A 22,088-nucleotide genomic window follows, 5' to 3' on the forward strand; every position below is an offset into this window, starting at 1 on the left:
CCAGATCCACCATGGCATGAGTCCACAATGCTCTCTGGATATAGGTGAACTACAACTCCCAAACTCAAGGTCAATGCCCATCAAACCTTTCAGTGTTTTCCATTGGTCATGGGAGCCAAGTTTGGTTCAAATCCATTGCTGGTGGAGTTCAGAATGCTCTTTGAGTATAAGTGAACTATAAATCCCAGCAACTACAACTCCCAAATTACAAAATCAATCCTCCCCCAACCCCACTAGCATTCACATTTGGGTGTATTGGGTATTTGTGCCCAGTTTGGTCCAGTGAATGAAAATGCATCCTGCATATCAGATATTTACATTATGATTTATAACAGTAGTAAAATGACTGTTATGAAGTAGCAATGAAAACAATATTATGGTTGGGGGCCACCACAACATGAGGGACTGTATTAAGGGATCACGGCATTAGGAAGGTTGAGAACCACTGCAATAAGGCATAGTTAACAGAAGTCCTTCTGTCGCTCTGTTTCCCAGAACAGCCACCAGGGGGCACTCCTCCTGCAGAAGGACCAATCTTGACATTTCACGTTTTTCACTACTTTTGGGGAAACTGAGGTGACTGCAAAGCCCACCCCTTCTTCCATTTCTATGGGACTTCTGCCTGCACCTCTTTGAGCTCGGTTGCCCCCCCCCCCCCTTAAGTTTTATATTTCAATGACCCAAAGGTGCATTCAGGTGAGAGTGGCACAATGTGTGGGTCACAGCTATGGACACTTGTGGATGGGGGGATAACTTGAATGAATGTTTAATTCTACTTTAAGGTTTATACATTGTAGGTTTTAAATTGTATTGTCGAAGGCTTTCATGGCCAGAATCACTGGGTTGTTGTAGGTTTTTTCGGGCTGTATGGCCATGGTCTAGAGGACCTCTAGACCATGGCCATGCAGTCCGAAAAAACCTACAACAACCCAGGTTTTAAATTGTTTTTAGTGTTGTAAGCTGCTTTGAGTTCTCCTTTTTCAGAAAGACAACTGGAAGGTGATAATAGTCATAATCTAGTTGGCATTTTGGGCTCAGTCCACTTGGTGGACCTGCTCTCTATGGATGCCAGCCACTTCTTGGAGAGGAGCATAGAAGTGTGCCAAGGAGGATGAGGGCTGGAGTCAGGGGTCTCCCATGAAGGTGCTGACCAGGGCTGGTCTCACTTAGCTTCCAGGGCCAGACGGGCCTTTAGGAATTCCCCATCCCTTCTTCTCTTTGCAGTGCAGTTGCCAGCCCCTTCTTCTTCCAGCTGCCTGCCTTGCAGTGGGTCTGCCTCTACTTAGCCTGCCTGGGCCGCCATCTGACACTCTTGAATGCGGAGAGGGAGGGAGGGAGGGGGGCAGAGAGGAAGGGACCAGGAGGAGGGGCCTCATCCAGTCCGGCACCAGGACAGCACCGTCTCTCTCTCCCTCCGTCCGTCCATCCGCAGGTCCCTGCCGCTTGCCTTGCGCTTCCCCTCTGGACAGCATTAGGAGCCCAGAAGCAAGGCCTGCCTGACACCATGAGGGGACTTGGGCTCTTCTGCTGCTGCTGTGTGGCCCCACTCTTCCTCCTCATCCTTGCTTCCGCAGGTAGGACCCCAAACGCAGATACCACTTTCTCCCCAGGACCCTGATCTTTGGTGCCCACTCTCTACCTCGGTGGCTTCGCTGTAGCTGGACCACCCAATGCACCCTGGGTCCCTGGCCACCGTTACAGCTGGTGTGAAAGGGTCCAAGGCTGCCAGAGGAAGGGATGTAGCCCCCCACCCACACCAAAGTGTCATTGATGCCAGCCATGGGACGTTGAGAGGGAAGGGGCAGAGTCCAGGCATCCCTTGAACACAGCTCTGTGCAGGTGAGGCATCTGAGGCCATGTGAGTGATGGGCCCCATGCCCGCTTCCTCCGCCCTGACCCCTGGCCAGGATCCCCTCTCTTCAATGCCTTCCTTTGAGAAAAAAGGAGCCTCTGTCCCTGGCCTCCCTCCCTCCCCTTGGCTGCCCTTGAGTTAATTCGGTCCCTCCACTGCTCCGCTCCCAGCTGCTGCCTCTGGTGACTAAGTATGGAAACTGGCCTGTAACTGGACCCCCAGCCAGCTCCCCTCCCTCCCCGCTGCCCAGGCACTTGCCATCAAGCTCAGCTGCTACCTCCTGGCCCCCTCCCCTCGTGCGGCCTCCGGGTTTCCTCCTTTTAAGGCCATCCTTTATCATGGCCAGAACAAAAGCAAGAGTCAACACAGTGGCCCTTCCAGTGACCAATGTTGGGGCCACTTTCGGTGCCCCTGGCACACTGCATTTGCCCCAAGACATCCAGCGCCCCTTCAGACACCACTCTGCTTGGGGTTGACTGTTCTCAAAGCAGAGGGCCCAGGCCAGGCTTATGAGAGGATGGAGCCACCTTCCAAAAGGCATAGCCCTTCCAGGTTTTGGCCTGGTGCCCAGTGACCAAGGCCAGAGGTAAAGGACAGTGGCAGAAATTCCCTCCTCTTCTCGGTGGCCCTCCTCCCGAGTCCACAGGCGAGGAAGCCCTGGGCCTTGCCAAGGCAGCAGTGGAAGCAGACACTGACAGACCTCACTTTCCGCGGATTGTTTCTTTTTGTGTGTCCTTCATGGCACCTTCCTCCCCTTGATCCCCATCAGCAAAGCCCCTTGGTGTGCCCCCCTCCCTCAGTTTGGGTTTTTTTGCTTCACACAGAGGTATTGCATTTTGGTAGCACAGACTCTCATCCAGGGGGGCCTCTATTATTTCTTCCCACTGCTCCAGGGCAGTGGTTCCCAATCTTTTTTTTGACCAGGGACCACTCCAGCATTAGTATTAAAAGGGTTATATATCCGTTTTTGGTCAAGTTTAGATTTGGTTTGGTTATTTGGGGTGCTGATCCGGAACATTGCATTGGATAAACCACATCAGCTCTAGTTTCTGATCCAGTAGTCGCCATCTGCTCACCCACAGAAAGTCATATTTAATAATCTAGAACTGATGTGGTAGTAGTAATCTTTTGTGGGTAGTCAGCCTCTCCCCTCCCAACACCACCATTTCCTCGGCACTATAAGAGGGTTTCACAAGACCAGTCGCTCTTGTTGCCGCATGGTTTCGAAGCAACAATGTAGTAATGGTGAACATGCAGACTGGGCCATATTTTTGTTCTTGGGAACCACTGGTGGTCCATGAAGCACAGGTTGGGAACCACTACTCCAGGGGATTGTGGCTCTTCCCTTTGGAAAAGTGAAGGCAAGTGCTGCCAAGGTGGGCCCCACCTTGGATGGAAATGGGGTGAGAAATGGGATCCCTTGGGTCTGGCCAGAGAGCAGCTCTGGAGGGGAAAGTATGCAGGAAAGGTAGAGGAAGGGCTCAGGTGGAGGGTGGCCTGGTGCTTCTGGGTCTTTGCTGAGAAGGGGTTTGTGTACCCCCATTTGCTCTGATCTGTTCTCCTCTGGTTGGCTTTGGGAGTCTCCTCTGTTTTAAGAGTTGCAAAAAAAAATGCCAAGAAAGCTTCTACGGGAGGCAGTTTCTTTGATCCTGAAAAGGAGGACCTGGGAGTTGGGGGGAAAGGGGAACCCATGGACTGTGGTTCTGAACGTCATCCCTCCTGGTCGCAGGCCGCTTGCTCTTGCAGCTGCAGCTCCTCAGAGGAAGTCTAGGTGGGAAGTTCTTGGGAGGCCTCAGATGCCCAGGAAGGACACCCACCCCTGTATTTGAGCACCCAGCAGGGCCTCCCCCAGCTATGGAGCCCCTCCTCAAAGGGAGGGACGAGCCAGAGCAGCAGCACAGAGCTGGACTATTTTCGGCCTGGAGCCAGAAAGTTTCCCTTGTCAGCCGGTCCAGCCACGGAGGCTCTGCGAGGGCCTCCCTTCCTGGCCTCCCCTCTATAAGGTTTGCCCCCTGAGATGCACTGGGTGGCCAGAGGCAGGGGCCCAGCCCTTGGCAGAGAAAATGAGAAAGGTTATCTCAATAAGACAGGTTGGAAGGTCAAGTTCCAACGTATAAAGGCACGTATTAAAGGACCCCCCGGTGGCACAGTGGGTTAAACCGTTGAGCTGCTGAACTTGCTAACCAAAATGCCAGCAGTTCAAATCCGAGGAGTGGGGTGAGCTTCCTGCTGTCAGCCCCAGCTTATGCCAACCTAGCAGTTTGAAAACATTTAAATGTGAGTAGATCAATAGGTACTGCATTGGCAAGAAGGTAACAGCGCTCCATGCAGTCATGCCAACCACATGACCTCTTCAGCTTAAAAATTGAAATGAGCACCACTCCCTACAGTTGGTCACAACTAGATTTAATGTCAGGGGAAAACCTTTGCCTTTATTAAAGGTTGAAGGTTTTACCTGAAGGCATTGTAATGAACGTGGAGACAATAATCAAGATCACAGAATCATACTACTTCAGCCAGAGAAATCAGCCATAGCAGAGCACCTGATGAACCAACCTGGACACGGCATTTTATTTGAGAACACAAAAATGCTGGACCACTCTCACAACCACCATGTCAGACTACACAGAGAAGCCACTGAAATACACAAACATGTGGACAATTTCAACAGAAAGGAGGAAACCATGAAAATGAACAAGATCTGGCTACCAGTATTAAACAATTCTAAAATTGCAACAGCAAAAACAGCAGAGAGGAAACAGGCAGGGACATCTAATTACCTTTCAAGAAGAGTTTGCTCCAGGCACAGTCAGGCCATTGTATGCTAATCAAGGTGGTCAGTTGAAATATTCACACCTAGCCCAACTGACAAAAGTCCTTTGTCTCACCCTGGTCATTCCACAGATATATAAACCCTTTTCCCAGTTCCAACAGACCTTACCTCTGAGGATGCTTGCCATAGATGCAGGCGAAACGTCAGGAGAAATGCCTCTAGAACATGGCCATATAGCCCGAAAAAACCCACAAGAACTTAGGAACCCCCCACATCTTCCACAAGCTCCCCCCCTCTTTGGAGTTCCAGAGAGCACCACAAGGGGGCATTTTGGTCTTTTTGCACATGGGAGTTCACCTGTGTCTTCACATTTCATGTGCCACTTGTGAATGAATGCTGTTGGGATGGCCAGAGAATGAAATAACCTGCTCCAAAAGGAAGTCTGCTTCTCTCCCTATAAGCATCCTTATAGTGGGTGCTTGGGTGGGGTGAGGCCAGTGGGTGCCCTGGGAATGGGCATTTTCCTTGCCTCCCAGTGCCCCCCCCTCCACCAGCCCAGTTGCTGCGGGAGGTATTTTTAGCCCAAGGGGGAGGCGGAGGCAGCGGGTGCTAAGCCCGTAACCTTCAGCCTATTTTGCTGCCCGGCGCTCACCCTCTTGCCATCTGCAGGTCAGCACAATTCGGAGCCCGATTTAGTTAGAGGAAGGGCCCTTGATTGAGAGCAAGGAGGGACCAAGGGAGCCTGATAGGAGGCCTTCGTGGACAGCACCGGAAAGGATTTCCATTGCTGGTGGAGTGGAGAAAAGGGTGTCCATCCCGTCCTCTGAAGCTGAGAGAGTGGGATCTCCTCAGGATGGGCTTCTATGACGGAATGGAGACGGAAATCCTAGTCCCTGTAGTTCTAGCCCAATGTCATCCTGCCTCCCTTTTCCTTCATTCAGCGGCCAGGACCAGGTGGGCCATGCGTGCCCCTCCCTCCCCCACCCTGGCCCAGGACTCTTTCACCTGGATAGCCATGCTTCCAGTCCAGATAGCCCTGCTTGTAAAGGGAAAGCTATGACCAACTGGCATTTGGGGGAGGGTCTGGCCTTTGTGTAGGCAACCATGGGTGGAGGGGCAGGATTATGTCTCTGAGCTGCAGCTGTTCCCCTGTCTCTTGTGGGGCAGCTTTGTCTCCAAGGCCTCATTTGGCTGTCATCTGTTGGCAGGCGAGGGGAAGGGTGGTTGACAGAGGGGGACCTCAAGGGGGAGGGCAATGGCCCCTTCCCTCTTGGGCTGCTGACCAAACCCTGTCACTAGCCGCTCTGGAATGTGGCTGAGGATCAGGGACAATTTGATGAGGGGGGGGAGCACAGACCCCCCACCAAAACCATTGCTGGATCTGGTTCTTTGGACGGAGCTCCTGTTTTCCAGGAAAGGTGACCAATGGCAAGGAAAAAGGGCTACCATTGGCCACATTCCTCTGCCAGAGTGCCCTCCATTTTCAGGCAGGGGTCGGTTCACCCAGGACCCCTTTTAAAGGAGCTGCAAGGAGAAGGGGCAGACGGGTTGGGGAGACCTGATCAACTTAGAAGCCAAAGATTGCTGTCTAGTAAAACCAAAAGGTTTCCTTTGCATTGGAGACTGATTTTTAATTTTTTTTGGCATGTGCTTGGCAGTTTGAGGCAGGAGAGAGATGTGAAAATGGCAATGGATGTCCCTCTGTGGCAGGATTCTCATCGATATGGGAGGAAAGAAGGGGTCTAATGTACACAAAGGTTTCCTTTGTTTGCTTCTGCACTCAATAAGACACTGTTATTTGGCATCATTTGGTCCCATTGCTTTCCTTTTAGCCAGTCCTGGGGAACCAGATCAATGGCCAGGAGGAGTTGTTTAGAGGCCAAGTTCAGCCACTGACAGGGATGGAGGTTAATGGACTAGGGAGGGGATGTCCCTGCATGAGGTGCTACTCTTTCCCGCTCCCCACTCTCCTGCCCTGATTGCCCCTTCCTTTGTGCTCTTGCTGCCCAGAGAGTCCAGGGCCAGGAAGGAGGCCTTTGCTCCCAAGAGAGACCCCCTGCACCCAGCCCACTTGGGCCCAGGAGCATTGACAGTGGCAGGAGAGAAAGGCCTGGCTCCGTGGTTGGGGTCTTTTGCCCGGGGCTCAGGCGGGGTCTCGAGCCTCAACGTCGCCTCCATAGCAGAAGAGCCTGGCTCTGCTTCCCCACAGGCACAGAGAGGCTGTGTTTTGAGGAGCAGCCAAACTGACTGATCGTGTTCTGACCATTTAGAACGGCAAGTCTCTGCCCTGGATGCCGGCACAGAAGATGCGGCGGCCCACTTTCCCGAGGCGAGCGCCTGGTTACCTGGAGACCCAAGCCTGGCACGGGAGGAGGCAGAACTGCTAGACTCTGGAGATGCTGCCGGCGGTGGGGGTGGAATGGCCGCCGCTGCCCCCATGCCCCCCGGAGCAGGGGCCCCTCTCCACCCAGAAAGCCCGGAAGAGGAGGAGGGCAAAAGATCCCCCCAGGCCCAGGGTGACACGGAGGCCCCTGCCAGCGGCTTGGAAGGCGAAGGCACCCCTACAAGAGCTGGGCATGGGGAAGAGGAGGAGGCTCACGGCCTGCCCCCAGAAGAGGTGGCCTCAGATGAAGGGGAGGCCCAGGAGAAGCAGGGACCGTCAGCAACCGACGGACAAGGGGCCGTGCCAGGCCAAAGCAGAGAGGTGTCCCAGGCTTCAGAGGATGACCTCTCAGGAGCTGCAGAGGAGAGAAAGCCTCTGAGTGACCCCAGGCCCACAGAAGAGGACTCCCAGGAGACAGAGGGCCAGGAGGGACACAAGGAAGACAGTGAGGGCAAGGAGGGGGACCCTGGCTCTCCAGATGAGGAGGAGGAGGAGGAGGAGGAGGAGGAAGCCAAGGGGGCAAATGTGCCAGACGCCAACCCTGAGGATGAAGAGGGCTCTAAAGAAGAAGAGGGCTCTAAAGAAGAAGATGAGGTGTCATCTGAGGAAGAAGATGAAGACGAAGAGGGTGGAGAGGAAGGGGTGGCAGACGCAGCCGAGGATGTCTCTGTAGAGGAAGCAGACACTTCCCAGGCAGAGGAAGGAGAAGATGAGGAGGAAGAGGAGGAGGAGGAGGGTGACGTTACCCCTGAAGCTGAAGAGGAAAGGTCCCCTGAGGAGGATGCTAATGAGAAAGAAGAGCAGTCAGTTCTAACGGAAGGCACAGGAGAACAAGAGGTGGAGGAGGCCACCAACAGATCTGCCCCACCACTCTCTGTCTCCCGGGACCAAGAGGGGACGCCCAGTGGGGCAGCAGGAGCATCTGGGTCTTCCAGCAATGGGGCTACAGATGAGGAGGTGCCCTCTGGACATCATGCCCAGACTTCTCCAGCTGCGGACGGTGGCCCTACAGACCACAGTGACCCCCCGGCACCAAGAGGTCCTGGCTCTTCTTTGTATCCTGACACACAAAAACCTCTGGTTCCACCCCCCACCACCACATGTCTCCCTTGTCATAAACCTTGTGGGACCCATCCAAAGGGGTGGGGAGGGAGGGAAGCTTCTGCCCAAAGCCACCCCCCCCCCCACCCTGGCCAAGAATGGAGGTAGATGAGATTTAGAGGCATTGCATCCCTTGAGTAGTGGTGTCACTGAGAAGCGAGGACAATGTGTCTCATGCTGTTCTGGTCAAGGCTTCTCTCAGAGGCACAATCTGCACAGCCTTTGCCCACTGCAGCCCTTTGAGTGTTGCTGGCCGGAGTTGGTCACTTCCTTTCCTGAGGAAAAGTGTGCCAAGCCTCAATCCCCAAAAGGTGCCAGAGGCTTCAAGAATCATAAAAGGTGCTAAGACCAATTGCAGTGTAGCTTCTGCTAAATGGGTCTGGTAAACAAATAATGTAGGAAAGAACGCAAAAGCCAAGATCATGGTGTGAATTAGTGATACAAATCCTCTCCACACGACCTAAAACTATTGACTTTTTAAGTCTCTCTCTCTCTCTGCCTGCTACAGGGAAGAAATGTTTGAGCTTTTCCCATTGAGATCCTGAAAAATGAGCCCTTGCTGTCCTCCAGAGGCCACTAGTATCTGGCAGGACTGGCAGGGGTGGGAGGGAGAGGGTTGCCCATAATGCCAATGATGGCATAGCCCAGATTCCATGCCAGTGATTACAGGGTCACCTGCCACGAGATGTGTGTGTGTGTGTGCGCGCGCACATGAAAGTGGAGGAAGCGAGGCTGGAGTGGCCTTTGCTCACACTCCTCTAGCCAATGAATGTGCAGCTGGGGATGCCAGGCTGTAACGGGAGCCCTGTGGCTGGTGGTTATTTTGGGGCACGGGGAAAGGCCTCTCTGTGGGCCTCAGCTGCCCGCTCCCCCTCCCTTCCAAGGGCTATTGTCTGGACTCCTCTCCTCAGGCCATGGATGGCAGCACCCAATGCTCTTTGCCAGACTCAGGACATTAAAGAGTTTCCCCACATTCTTGGGGCAGGGCAGCGGAGGAGAGGGGAGAAAGGGGATTTGGAGTAGGAAACTGTTGCCCCAAAGCAGGCATCATGGCCCACTTTGAGAGCCCTACTTTGAAGACATCAAAACTGTATTGATGAAAATGTGTATTTGGTTTTTAGGCATCTGGCACAGGATTGGGTGCACCTACTTTTGGGATGGCCCCTTGGCAGGCACATGGCTGCGCTGGGCAGCACAGAAATCCTTGTGGGGCAAGGCATGTTAGTGCTGGGTGAGCCATGCCACCAACATGGTGTGGGAGCCAGGGCCCCACACTGCTCCCTGCAGCGATGGCCACAGGCAGATGGATATGGAGGTCCATACAGGCTTCTGGATGTGCTGAATGGTGGTCTTTTACTCTCTCTCTACAGAGGAGGCGGAGGAGGCCGTGGCAGAGTCAGCTAAGCGGGACCGTTCTCACATTGAGAGCACCCTGAAGCTCAAGGAGGAGAAACCCGCGGACGACTACTCAGGTAACAGTAGGAGGGATCCCTGGCTGTGGGGTGAATTTGGGATGAAGGCAGCACCACCACCAAGCTCTATGAATCCACTTTGGAGGCTGTGCACCTGTGGAGTCCGGGGATTTGGAGACTGGCCAGGTGCTACATCTCCCTGACTGAGAACTCCTAACGTCCTTCTCCAAAACCACCATTTGCCATCAGCTGCAAGAACCCAAAGTGCACCATGCCCCAAAGAGCAGTTGCTGAACACCAGATGGATGGCCACTTGCACAGTGTGACCTGGCAAGCATCTGGGGATCCTCTGGCTCTAGATGGAGCTCTAGCCTCAGCGAGACTGGCCTCTTCCCAGGGCCCCAGACGCAGAGACATGGCAGGCCCTTTCCCATCCCTATGCACCACTTCATCACGTGCATTAAATTCTACTGAGCCACCCACTTAACAAATGGCAACCTACTGTGTTCATCACATGACGTAGGCTTCAAATGTAGGGTAGAGAGATCTTGGCGTTTTTCAAGTTTTTTAAGGGTTGTCTTTTTAGACGCTTTCTAAGCTGGTTGGCAAGTGACCATTTTTGTGAATTATCTGAATAGAGATGGGCAAAAAGGCCAATTCTGTCAAGTGATGAATTCCCCATTCTCCGCTTTGGGAGGAGCCAAAATGCCCTTTTGAGAAAAAGTTCTGCCATTATCTTGCTCACCTTTTGCTGAGAGGGGGGGGGGGGGAGGATGGCTGGCCTGGCAGTAGAAGGAAGGGGAGCCATTGGCTTCATCTCCTCGAGAGAGAAATCTCCTCATTTATTTCCTTTCTTTTCTTCTTCCCCTTTCCTCCCCTTTTTTCTTCTCTCCCTTTCCCTTTCACTCTGTTCTTTCTCATTTTCTTCCCTCCTTCTCTCCTTCCATCCCATATTTTCCACCTTATTTCTCCTTTCCCTCCTTTCTTTCCACCTTTCTTCCCTTTTTCCATTCCCTTCTTTTACCTTCTTTCTCTCTTCCTTCCCTTCTTTCTCACTTCCATTCTTTCTTTATCTGTTTTCCTCTTCTTTCCCTTTTCATACCATTCTTTCCCCCTTCCATCTCTTCCTCCCCTTTCCCTCCCTTCTCCTTTCCTATTTCTTCTTTCCCTCTTCCAACCCTTCTGTCATCCTTGCTTCCCTTCTTTCATTCCCCCTTCCCTTCTTCATTTCAATGCCTTCCCTTCTTCCTTCTATCCCTTCTTTCCCTCCTCCATCCCTTCTTTCATCCTTGTATCCCTCCTCACATCCTTCTACCTAGCCGAATCCCACAAAAGTGACATTCCAGGCATTCTCTTGTGCTTTCTTTTTAAAATGTACATATTGCTTCACTTGAGCCTTTCCATTGCCATTATGTTGCATCTGTGAGCTATGGTGGGTTTTTTTGTATCAGGAGCGACTTCAGAAATTGCAGGTCACTTCTGGTGTGAGAGAATTGACTGTCTGCAAGGACAATACTTAGGAGATGCCCAGATGTTTTACCATCCTGCGTGAGGCTTCTTTCATGTCCTTGCATGAGAAGCTGGAACTGACAGACGGGTTGCTATATAGAGAAAGAGCTGAGCTTTGAAAGAAGCTTCAGGAGCTGAATTCAGAACAGGGATGGAGCCAGTGTAGGTCTAAGGAGGGAAGGAAAGAGGGGGGGGGGGGTTGAATGGAGGTTTCTCAGGGGCCGCAGAGGGGTCCCACCTCACTGAGAACAGCGTTCCTCAGAACACCTTCCCATAGACTGGAAGTGATTGGGCGTGGGTTGCTTTTCTAGGCAGACTTCTTTTTCCCAAGAAGGGCACGCTGAATTTTAATTAAACTCTTGAAAGAATTTCAGAGCTTTTTTAGGCTGTGTAGTGCATCGGTAGTGAATCTTTCTTGTTCCGGCCTGGGTGCAAGGGAGAGAGTCCTATCCGGCTTTTGACTAGTCTCTCCTGCTCTGCTTCCCCATTGCAGCCACCCTGCAGCGGCTCCGGAAGATCTACCACACATCCATCAAGCCCCTGGAGCAGTCTTACAAGTACAATGAACTGCGGCAGCATGAGATCACGGGTAAGGCAGGCAGGGGCACTGAGCAACCCTCCCCCCCCCCCCCCATTGCCGAACTTCCCATTCTGTCTTGCAGAGAGGTGCAGTGCAACAGGGATGGGGGTCAAACATTGGAGAAAGCAGATGGAGGAACTCTCAACTGGTCCTGCAATGAAATGCTGGGCCCAATGGGCCCATTTGCTGTTGCTCTTGCTTTACAGGTTTCTCTTCCCCAAATATTTCTAATGGTTCTTCTGTAAACTTTGGGGTTTGCCTTCCTTTTGTACATGGGTGGTAGCATTTTGGAGACAAAGGCACATGATGTAAATGGAAGAGAAAGGGTGTGTGTGTGTGGGGGGGGGGGGGTCTCCTCAGTGCTGGTTGGACTAGGTCTTCCACGTTGTTCGTGTTTACTTTTGTTATACCTGCCAGGATAGCAATGGTGCAATTTCTTCCTCTTGTGGAGGGGAGGCAGGAGGCGCATATTGTGGCCATATTTGGGGTGTTTTCCTTCTCAAAGGGGCCTGGCAACCTTAGCAGCCTTTCTTTGGCCACAGCATTGGTTACTTCTCCCCCAAATGAGCTATTGGCAGTCAAACCAGTGGAGTTCACAGACAACATTTCCACTTTTCCCAGTGTTTGTTCTGGGGTGGGACCATCTTGCAGAAGGTTTTAGCTCTAGTCTTCCCAACAAAATTGGGATGGGATTTGCATGGTAATCCCTGTGGAAAGTATGCCTGTCTCCGATGCATGAGTCCTTTGTGGTGGTGGATGGATCGTTTATGATTCCCAGTCTCTGGGGATGAATTGGAATCTGCATCCATTGGTTCTGCCTCTTTATTTGTAGAGGGCAGAATACCACTTCCTTCTTGTCTGACCCCTAACCAAGCGCCTTTTCCCCAAATGCCCTTTCCTACTCACGATGCTTTTTCTCTCCCTCTGGCCCCTCCTCCTCTCCTGCCTAACAGCTTACCCTGGACGCACCTTGGGCTCCTCAGCCACAGGTGGGTATGGCTACCTGACACTTGCATGCCTATGACCCTCTGCCCAGGTAGCCGGTTGCCTTGGATTGGGGTCCTGGGAGGAGGCTTCCCCATCACATGAGCCTCTCCAGACAGCCCTTGAGATGATTTTCTAAAGGGGTTGGGCTTACTGGGGTTTCCCCATTGGGTCCCCTGGGCACCGCTGGGACTCCAGCTCCAACAGTATCACTGCTGCCTTCAGAAATAACAGTTTCCTTCCTTGAGTGTGTGACAGAGTACGGCATTACACATTCACCCTTTCACGGTTTGCAAGGAGACTGACTGAAGATCCCAGAATGCTGCTGCTCAACCTTTTAGTAACACTCTTTGACGACAGTATCCCCCCTATGTGCAAGGCCCTTCTTGATTCTTCTCCGACAGGATGCATTTCTTGTTCCCATCTCCAACTTTTGAATCGTGAAGCCTTCCTCCTGGTTTGTGTTGACTCTTTGAGAGAAGAAGGCATCAGCTGGCCAGACCAGCTCAGAGGCGCCTCTGTGATCCTGGGGGACATTCAGGGACTGACTGAAGATGTTTCAGGGAAATCCATGACACAGATGCTTCCATTGTGCCATGGCCTTGTTGCTTTTTGTTTCTGCTCGCAGATGGAGAGATTACTTCCAAGCCGATGGTGCTGTTCCTGGGACCATGGAGTGTTGGCAAATCCACCATGATCAACTACCTCCTGGGCCTGGATGATACTCCCTATCAGCTGTATACAGGTAGCAGGGAGGGGGAGTCTTCCTGTGCCTTTCTCCCTGGTCCTGGCCAGGATGTCTGGCCTTGCTGCCCATTTTGTGAAGGTGGGACCCCCAGGAGAGAAGCTGTTCAAACCTCCAAAGCTGGAGCCAAAGTGAGGTGCAGCAAAGGGCATTGCGGCCACCAAACCCTTTTCCCAGATAAAGAGTAATGGAGAAGAGCAGAGCATTCTTCACTGGCCCTGGTACTAGATGTGCAGGAAACTGATGCATGAATAGAAAGGATGCTTATATTTGGAGGTCCATCTGAAGGTAGAGAGAAGGGGCTCAGAAAGCCCCTTTCTCACTCCCTAAGGAAGCCCAGCAGACTCCTCACTGGGTCCGCCTCCTCCTGCCAGTGGGTTCCTGGTTGCCAGAGCCACTGTGATCACCCAAAATGGAGCTCTCCCAGCTTCCCTGAGTGAAGCCAATTAATACTGGGAAGAATGACCTTTCCTTCTTCCCCTCCTCTGCCTCCTGGGCATCTTCTCCCTTTGATACTCATCCTGAGCCCAGCAGGGAACTTCTGAGTTGAAGTTTCTATGGAAAGGCAGGCCTCTCTCTGAGATGATTCTGCCAAGCCCAACACATAAGAGCAAAAGTCCTAGTAAATATTGTGATAGTCAATCTCTTCTTTTCCCCTCTCGTGTCTCTCTTCTTGCCTCTTTCCTGGAAAGGGGCGGAGCCCACCACCTCAGAGTTCACCGTCATCATGCATGGTCCCAAGCTCAAGACCATCGAAGGAATTGTGATGGCAGCAGACAGCGCCCGCTCCTTCTCGCCTCTTGAAAAGTTTGGCCAGAACTTTCTGGAGAAGCTGATTGGGATTGAGGTCCCTCATAAGCTTTTGGAGAGGGTTACCTTTGTGGATACCCCAGGCATCATCGAGAACCGGAAGCAGCAGGAAAGAGGTAATGCTATGCCCCTCTTTTTCAAAGAGGACTCTTTGTTAGCCATTGGGCTCAGGGGAAGGAGCAGGAACACTATCTCTTCTAACTATTCTCCAGTTATGAAACGTCCTATTTGGTGCCTTCCTTGGCACCTTTCACCTTTTTTAAAGGATATTTAACTAACACAGAAAGAAATGCTTCTCATTTCAGGATAAGTGAACCAGAACTACTTATATTTTATACTGGGTCTTGACATATACGATAAGACGGAGCGGATTATTTTAGTGTAATTATATGACTGTGTATTAGTGATATGTTGGTTTTTTCGTTATGGCTTTATTGTAAATTGTCTTTTATATGTTGTACACCGCCGTGAGTCGCCCTAGGGCTGAGAACGGCGGTCAACAAATGCAGCAAATAAATAAATAAATAAATAAAAATAAATACTTGGCCCAGGCTGTAAACAATTCCTAGCCAGATTATGGCCATAGGGATCCAGAAGTATGAGTCTCCAGTGATGCGCTGGGTGGGCAAGCCATGATCATGTTCCAGATGCCAGGAGTCTCTTGGCCTCTTGTAAGCCTAACCTTCTCTATCTTTCTCTTGTTCTCTCACTCATATAGGCTACCCGTTCAATGATGTCTGCCAATGGTTCATCGACAGAGCTGACCTCATCTTTGTGGTCTTTGACCCCACCAAGCTAGATGTGGGCCTTGAGCTGGAGATGCTCTTCCGCCAGCTGAAGGGACGGGAATCTCAGATCCGGATCATCCTGAACAAGGCAGACAGCCTGGCCACACAGGAGCTCATGCGTGTTTACGGAGCCCTGTTCTGGAGTCTGGCCCCGCTGATCAATGTCACAGAGCCTCCCCGGGTCTATGTCAGCTCCTTCTGGCCCCTGGACTACCACCCTGACACCCACAGAGAGCTTTTCCTGAAAGAGGAGATCTCCCTCCTGGAGGATTTGAACCAAGTGATTGAGAACAGGCTGGAGAACAAGATCGCCTTCATCCGCCAGCATGCCATCCGGGTTCGCATCCATGCGCTCCTCGTCGACCGCTACTTGCAAACATATAGGGATAAAATGACCTTCTTCAGTGATGGGGAGCTGGTGTTCAAGGACATTGTGGAGGATCCAGACAAGTTCTACATCTTCAAGTCCATCCTGGCGAAGACCAATGTCAGCAAGTTTGACCTCCCCAACCGTGAGGCATACAAGGACTTCTTTGGGATCAATCCCATCAACACTTTCAAGCTCCTGGCCCAGCAGTGCTCCTACATGGGAGGGTGTTTCCTGGAGAAGATTGAGAAGGCCATCACCCATGAGCTTCCAGACCTCCTGGGTAGCATTGGCCTGGGGAAGAAGCCCAGTGTCCTCTCCTGTGACACAACAGGCTGTGGCGAAGCCCCCAAGAACCGCTACAAGAAACATTAACAGGCTGCCCAGTGTCAACCACTCCCCCATTCTTGTTGGTGAATGAGCTTATGTCTTATCTGTCCAAGAAGCCAAGGTCTGCAAACCCTTCAACTGCCACATGACATGTGGCAAGAGCTAATGTACCATGAGGACTTGGAGTCCCTGACGTCATCAGCAGGGAAGCTAGGTGGGCTCAGAGGAGAGAATAAAACACTGTGAATACCTGACTGTTCTTATCTAATCTTTATCATTTTGAGGAGGAGGAGGAGACCATGAACTAAGCAGTAGATCAAAGAGAGGTATGTGTCTTAGAGCCAGCTGCCCTTGAGAGCAGCCCTAAGCTCCCATGCAGGAGGGAGTGTGGAGAAAGGGCTACAGAGGCCAGCTCTTCCCATCTGGAGAGGCATGAGCAAACACTGCCTCCATCAGTAAACATATACAATGTTCTTACAGAATCTTTGACATGGGATTGAGGACCACAGAATTCATCACATTTCTCTCCACCCTTTTCCTTTTGGGCCTCACAGCTTCCCAGCACCTGCTCTTCATGGGCAGCGAGTCCCCATCTGAGCTTTCCTATCTGAGTTCTGCCTTTTCCATAAGCTGAATTCAAGGCATTCCCTCCCTCCCTGGCTAAAAAATAAAGAGAGAGATATCCCCCAGCATGGATGGGCTCCTAGGTGGCTATCCCAGAGGGTGGCTTCTGAAGCTTGGCCCTTTGAGAGTCCTGTCTGAAGTAGAGGCTGTTTTTGTGTGGAGTGTGCTGGTATGACCATTTCCATTGCTAGTGCTTGATGTGTTTGGTGGCATTCTGTCCTGTGCTTGCTGGTACCTGAGCCCCAGCATTGCCTCCTGCCTCTTAGCATCTCCTGCTGATATTGTTGCTGCTGCTGCTTTTCTTCCACCTGCTCACTGTGGCTTAAAATATGGGTTGTCTCTACCCACAACATGTCTGTTATTGCTTCACAGTTGAAATGTCTCCCCATATCCCAGCATCTTGCTTAGTGTTCATCTTCAATGGCTATTTCTTGCTTTTGGACAGAGGTCCCTCCTTTTGAAGGACAAAGGAGACAGATCCTCTTGCTAAAGAAGTGTTAGCCTTCAAGTGGAGACAAGAGGGGCCTAAAAGGCAGCGAGTGGCAAATAGTAAGCCTTACGCCACAAAGCCTTGCCCCACAAGGGAATGCTTTATGCCTGAGAAGGTAACCTCCAAGGAGTATGGCATTCAGCTACTCTGGAGGAGGTCTTGATATAGGATGCTTATGCTCCTTGCTTACCCAAATTCAAGAATGCCTAAGTGAAGTGTAGATAAACAAAAGAGAAAGACAGACGTGATGATGGAAAGGCAAAGAGAAAGTAGGTGCCTTCACTGGTGGCTGGTTTGCTCCCACCACCACCCACAAAAGGTAAAGTTTGGGAGACAGGATCAGGCGAATCCGTGAAAAGCAGCTCAGCACTACATCACAGCTAGAGGAAAGAGGTTGCTATGGAACCCACCAAATCAAACCTCATGATAGAGTTGGATTTAAAAGATTCTTGTCTTGAAGTCTATTCCAGGATACGGAGGAAAAGTGTGAGCTGCTCCCTGCAGGGCACCATGGGATACAGAGTGCCAGGAGGGAGAAGAGTGTTGGAACTGGGCTCTGTTAGGTGGACAGATTTCAGGATGGAAATAAATGGTGGTGAGAGGGATTTGGGCTTGGAGCACTAAGGAATGGGGACAGCTAAGCCGGCAAAGAAGCGTCATGGGAACTGGCACCCAGAAGACTATAGGTATGAGCCAGTGAAAAGAGAAGTATTCGACCGATCCAAAGTCACTGCCTACTCCCCTCCTCTTCCATTCTTCTCTTGTACATTATCTTCCTGCTATTGATCTCCTCTTACCAGCTGCTTCCCACCCTGCAGTGTTTTCTCCAAATTAGACTCTCTGTCCTTGTCAATAGTTCTACATCTTTATCCCCACAACTGATGGAGCAGAAAGAACTGCTGTTACTGCTCACTCCTCAAAGGAACTCTGGGTTGTCATCTGAGGAACAACAGCCCAGTTAGTGCCCTCCATTTCTCCTGTTCATTCTTTAATATCCTTGTCTTTTTCCTTCCCTCGTGTCTCCTCATGTTCTTGCATCTTCCTTGCCACCTTCCCTCTTGTGAATAAATGTCTTGGAAATCGTGTGCAGTCAGACCAGGTCACGTTCTGCAATGCGCTCTCTTAGCAGCATGCTCAGCTTGAAGTGCCAGCCTAAAGTGACATGCTGGTGGCAAGGGCCATGTTGCATAAAAATCCGCAGGGGCGGGTTTTTCATCGCCTGCTATGAAGACGGGTGCTGAGAAATAGTAAGAACCAGCAGCCCAAATCTATGCAGATCTTCTTATGTAAATGGTAGAACTCATCTCAGCTGCTGAGAAGATGCGTCTGGCTTGTGATCAAAGCTTTAACAAGCACCAAATAGAAGTATCTTGAGTGCCTGAAGACTCCCTTATCACTCTAGGGCCCGCAGGTCTTGGTCTTGTCCACTTTGTTGTGTGTCTTCAAGCCCTTCCCAATTTACGTCAACCCCAAGACAAACCAATCATGGAGTGTTCTTGGCAGGATTTTGCTTCCCCTAAGGCCGAGAGGAAGCGACTTTCCCAAGAAGGGCTTCCGTGGCTAAGCAGGGGCTCACACACTGGCTCTCCTTCTCCCCTTCAGACTTAAGTAATGTGTGCTTTGCATTCTCATCATAGCCATCCTGAGCCTCTCAGAAACAGTGGTGATTCCAGCACCAAAAGGTAGTCTTTTTGGGGGACATCTTTGCCCTCGAGTATCTGGCTGTGGTTGTTTTTCCAAACAGGCACAAACCAAGGAATTGCCAGGACAGCTGGCTCCTAGTGTCCTTATCCTGGCTCTCCTCCATCTTGGGAATATGCTTGCTGATCTTCTCAGGAGGAGCTTGTGTAGCTCTCTGTATGGTTAGATTAACTAAAAAACCTTCTTCCACTGTTGTGTGCTTCTTTTGAACAGGATTTTGGACAGATACATTTAAAGGATATTACATAGCTGTAATATGTTTCCAGTATAGCGGTTCACAGTAATCATCTGTATTTGGAGAGACCATGTACATCAGCCATTCTAATAAATTCTGATATTTTCCAATCATATACTTTGGTGCTTTGCTTCTGTCAATGAGTAGATCCCTTAAAACTGGAAAGGAGGAATGTGGGGTACATAAAGTGGGGAAGAATGGTTTTGGGTGGGCCTCCACAATGTTCTCGCATGGGCTGTCTCACAGCATTCCGGACAATTGAACACTGGGAGGGCTGGGATCGGGGAAGTACTGGAGGCACCCAGCAACGTCTTTTAAAAGTTATTACAGTGTACCACTGTAATAACTTTGATGAGGGTGGATATTGCAGTACCCACATCTATTTCTCTGAAGCTGTGTGCTGCACTTCATGGGCTGAGGTTCTAATGATGCTGAGATTAATGAAGGAGTTCCCCCTCTGTCTGCAGTGGGGAAACAGGGAGGAAGCCATTCAGGCTGCATGTGCAAGCAGTGGCCAGGAAGTGGCGAGACCACATCAGGGAGATACTGAGATTCCCCACTTCCTTTGTGCTTGGTGAGTTATTAGCTCGGTCTCAGCACTGATTCTCTCTTGCTGCCAACGCTTAAGAAGTCAAGTTGTCGCAAACGAATTCAGTAAGTGGCGTGAGGGTTGTTTTCCCCTTTGTTCTGAGAAGAAACCCCAAAGTTTGCATCACCAGCATATGGGATTTTTCTCAAAAACCAGAACCCCGAAATGGACCGCAAAACCTGCGGTTCCATGGATACCCAGAAATTAAGTCCGCAATGACCTTTCCCCCAGTTTCAGGCAACTTCCAAATGAACTCGCTAAAGTTTGCACAAGCAGGGAATCGCCCACCACTTACTCCAGGTAAAGACATAATCCCCTCACAATATCTTGATTGTCACATAATAGGCTTAAACAAAGCCAAAGGGCTTTCCCGAGATTTTATCTAACTCTATCCCTGGGAACACTTCCCGATCCCCATTGCCAGATCAGACCCTTTCCTGAGGTCTCCACTGCGGCTGTTCCAACACCACTCAAACTAATTCTTTGGCTAGCCAAAACCCATTGTCCTATTTTGGACAGACACCAACCCAGTCCGTATTCCATTCCATCTGCACCCTTTCCATGGGTAGACCGAAAAACAACCACCAGACTTCAAACCAAGCAATGACAGTTTATGAAATTTACCACCACAACCTGTAATCCAATCGATAGCAATGACAGTGTGTCTGCACCAATCAATGAGTGGACCCTGACTGGCTCCAGTCTGGCCCAATCAGTGACCAGAGCGACAAAATCCCCCCCCCCCCCCCCAGAATAGCTGTCAAAGTGCTATAAATAACCCTGTATGTTTGCAATTGCGCTTGCTTCCGTCTGTGGAGTGCAGACTGCTGATGTCCACTCTGGCCAAGTTGAATTAACACATTTGTTCTTTGCCTTCAACCCATCCGTGTCTTATTCAGTCATTTGGAGCTAGGTACACTAAGCCTCTGAACCTGCGGTTCTTGCAGAGCTGAAATCACTGAACAGGAGAAAGACCTAATGGATCAACATGTCTGAAAGGTGGGCTCCTGGCATCATGATCCTATGGATTGTGAAGCGTGTGGATTCCCCATCTGCATAGGATTGGCTGGAGAGAGTGACAGCTGGGATGTGGGGAAAAGAGGGGAGAAGTGGAACGCTGTGTGCCAACCACCAAGGACTTTGTGTGGGAGCCAAGGATGGGAAGCCGGAGCCGGAAGAGACGACAGAACGCAACGCGAGGCCAAACACACCAAGGCAACAGTGATAAGTGCAGGCAGGCAGGCAGGCAGGCAGGCGATGATGGAGACAGAGAGAAACAGAAAAAAAAACGGCAGGCACTTAATTGCTCCTTGACTTCATAAGGCAACCTGTTGTCTTCCCCACGGAATGAGGGTTCCTCTTGAGAGCGGCAATTAATGAGTGATAACAGGGCCCAGGGACAGCTATTAACAGTTGCCAGGTATTTATACCATATGGCACTGGGATCTGAGAGCAAAAGGTGGCATCAGTCAGCAATTGCTGAGTCTAAAATGAAAACCAAGGAGAATAGAAGTATTTGGCATTGCTGGCTGGCCACCAGCTTATAAGCAAGCCTTTGACAACAAGCATTGTGAGAGTTACGGCATGAACGGGGACTGTAAGGACACAGATATGGTTATCCTAGATCAGATCAACAGCACCTCTCCTTTGACATTATGTCTGCCAGCCACGTTCCTTTCTAAAGTGAAGCCCACTGAAAGTCCTCTTTGACACTCATGAACAACCAACGCTCTGAGGGAGGGGTTTCCAAACTTTTAAGCTGGTTTGTGGTCCTTGAGACTGTTGGGGGGGGGGGCAGACTATAGTTTGAGAGAAACATTAACAAATTCCTATGCACATTGCACATGTCTTATTCATAGTGAAAACAAACATGAAAGAACAACACAATATTTAAAATGAAGAGCAATTTTAACATAAACTTACCAATGTTTCAATGTGAAGTGTGGATCTGATCTGGCTGATGAGTGAGTCAAGTTAATTAGGGCGGAGGCCAGGTTAAGGGCCTTGTCAGGCCGTATCCTGCCAAAGGGCCTCGTTTTTGGGACCCCCTCCATAGGGAGTCCTCTTTGCCACTGATAAACAACCAATGTTTTGAGGCATTGGGGGCTTCGGGACGTTCTGTCCTTGAGGTCCAAGAAGCTGAAATACAGGCAGTCTCCAAGTTACGAACAACAGAGGTTCTGTAGGCTTGTTCTTAAGTTGAATTTGTTTGTAAGTTGGGATAGGGACTTTTTTTAAAAGTGTAACTTCAGCCATATACTGCGTTTCCATGAAAATAAGACACTGCCATATTTATTTTTCCGAAGGGAAGAAAGAACAGAAGGAGGAGAAAAAGGAAGAGGAGGAGGCAAGAAGTTAGAGGGAGGCCCGGACTTACCTTCACCACCGCTTTGGAAAGTTCATACTTTTCACTTTCTATATCTCCCTCTATGCCTTAGCTTGTATCACTATGTCTTATTTTTGGGGCATGGTTTATACTGGGCAAATGCTTAGAAATCCTGCTATGGCTTATTTTATGGGTGTGTCTTATTTTCGGGGGAAAAAAACCAATACAGTAATTAAAATGAAGAACAATTTAAACATATATAAACTTATTAGTACTTCACTGGGAAGTGTGGGCCTGCTTTTGGCTGATGAGATAAGATTGTTGTTGTTGTTGTGTGCTTTCAAGTCGTTTCAAACTTGACCCTGAGTGAGGGCTGGGTAAATGACTTTGGAGGGCTGTATCTGGCCCCTGGGGCTTCGTTTGAGGACCCTTGTTCTAGAGGCATTCTCTCCTGACATTTCGCCTGCATCTATGGCAAGTATCCTCAGA

The 22,088-nt window shown here is 50.5% G+C and overlaps 1 protein-coding gene across 3 annotated transcripts; it reads left to right on the forward strand.

Moving 5' to 3' along the window:
* Positions 1-1,343: 1,343 nt before the first annotated feature.
* LOC132782058 (sarcalumenin) lies at positions 1,344-15,766 on the forward strand. Of its 3 annotated transcripts, XM_067461520.1 has the most exons (8): positions 1,344-1,574; positions 6,896-8,047; positions 9,480-9,581; positions 11,524-11,619; positions 12,564-12,599; positions 13,223-13,339; positions 14,032-14,265; positions 14,868-15,766. In XM_067461520.1, exons 1-8 carry the CDS (start codon positions 1,505-1,507, stop codon positions 15,677-15,679), a joined length of 2,619 nt encoding a protein of 872 aa, XP_067317621.1. In that variant the 5' UTR covers positions 1,344-1,504; the 3' UTR covers positions 15,680-15,766. The 3 variants fall into 3 exon arrangements, with proteins under 3 accessions (XP_067317621.1, XP_067317622.1, XP_067317623.1); XM_067461521.1 differs by lacking the exon at positions 12,564-12,599; XM_067461522.1 differs by lacking the exons at positions 6,896-8,047; positions 12,564-12,599 and having other exon boundaries at positions 1,350-1,574.
* The last annotated feature ends 6,322 nt before the right edge of the window (positions 15,767-22,088 follow it).

Source organism: Anolis sagrei, chromosome Y (genome assembly GCF_037176765.1).
Source record: "Anolis sagrei isolate rAnoSag1 chromosome Y, rAnoSag1.mat, whole genome shotgun sequence".
Classification (NCBI taxonomy): domain Eukaryota; kingdom Metazoa; phylum Chordata; class Lepidosauria; order Squamata; family Dactyloidae; genus Anolis; species Anolis sagrei.

Bases quoted from the DNA above. Each gene is read 5' to 3' on its own strand.
- LOC132782058 (XM_067461520.1), top strand. From the start codon at position 1,505: ATGAGGGGACTTGGGCTCTTCTGCTGCTGCTGTGTGGCCCCACTCTTC. The intron at 13,340-14,031 runs GTAGCAGGGAGG...TTTCCTGGAAAG, and splicing joins TCCCTATCAGCTGTATACAG to GGGCGGAGCCCACCACCTCA. The intron at 14,266-14,867 runs GTAATGCTATGC...TCACTCATATAG, and splicing joins CCGGAAGCAGCAGGAAAGAG to GCTACCCGTTCAATGATGTC.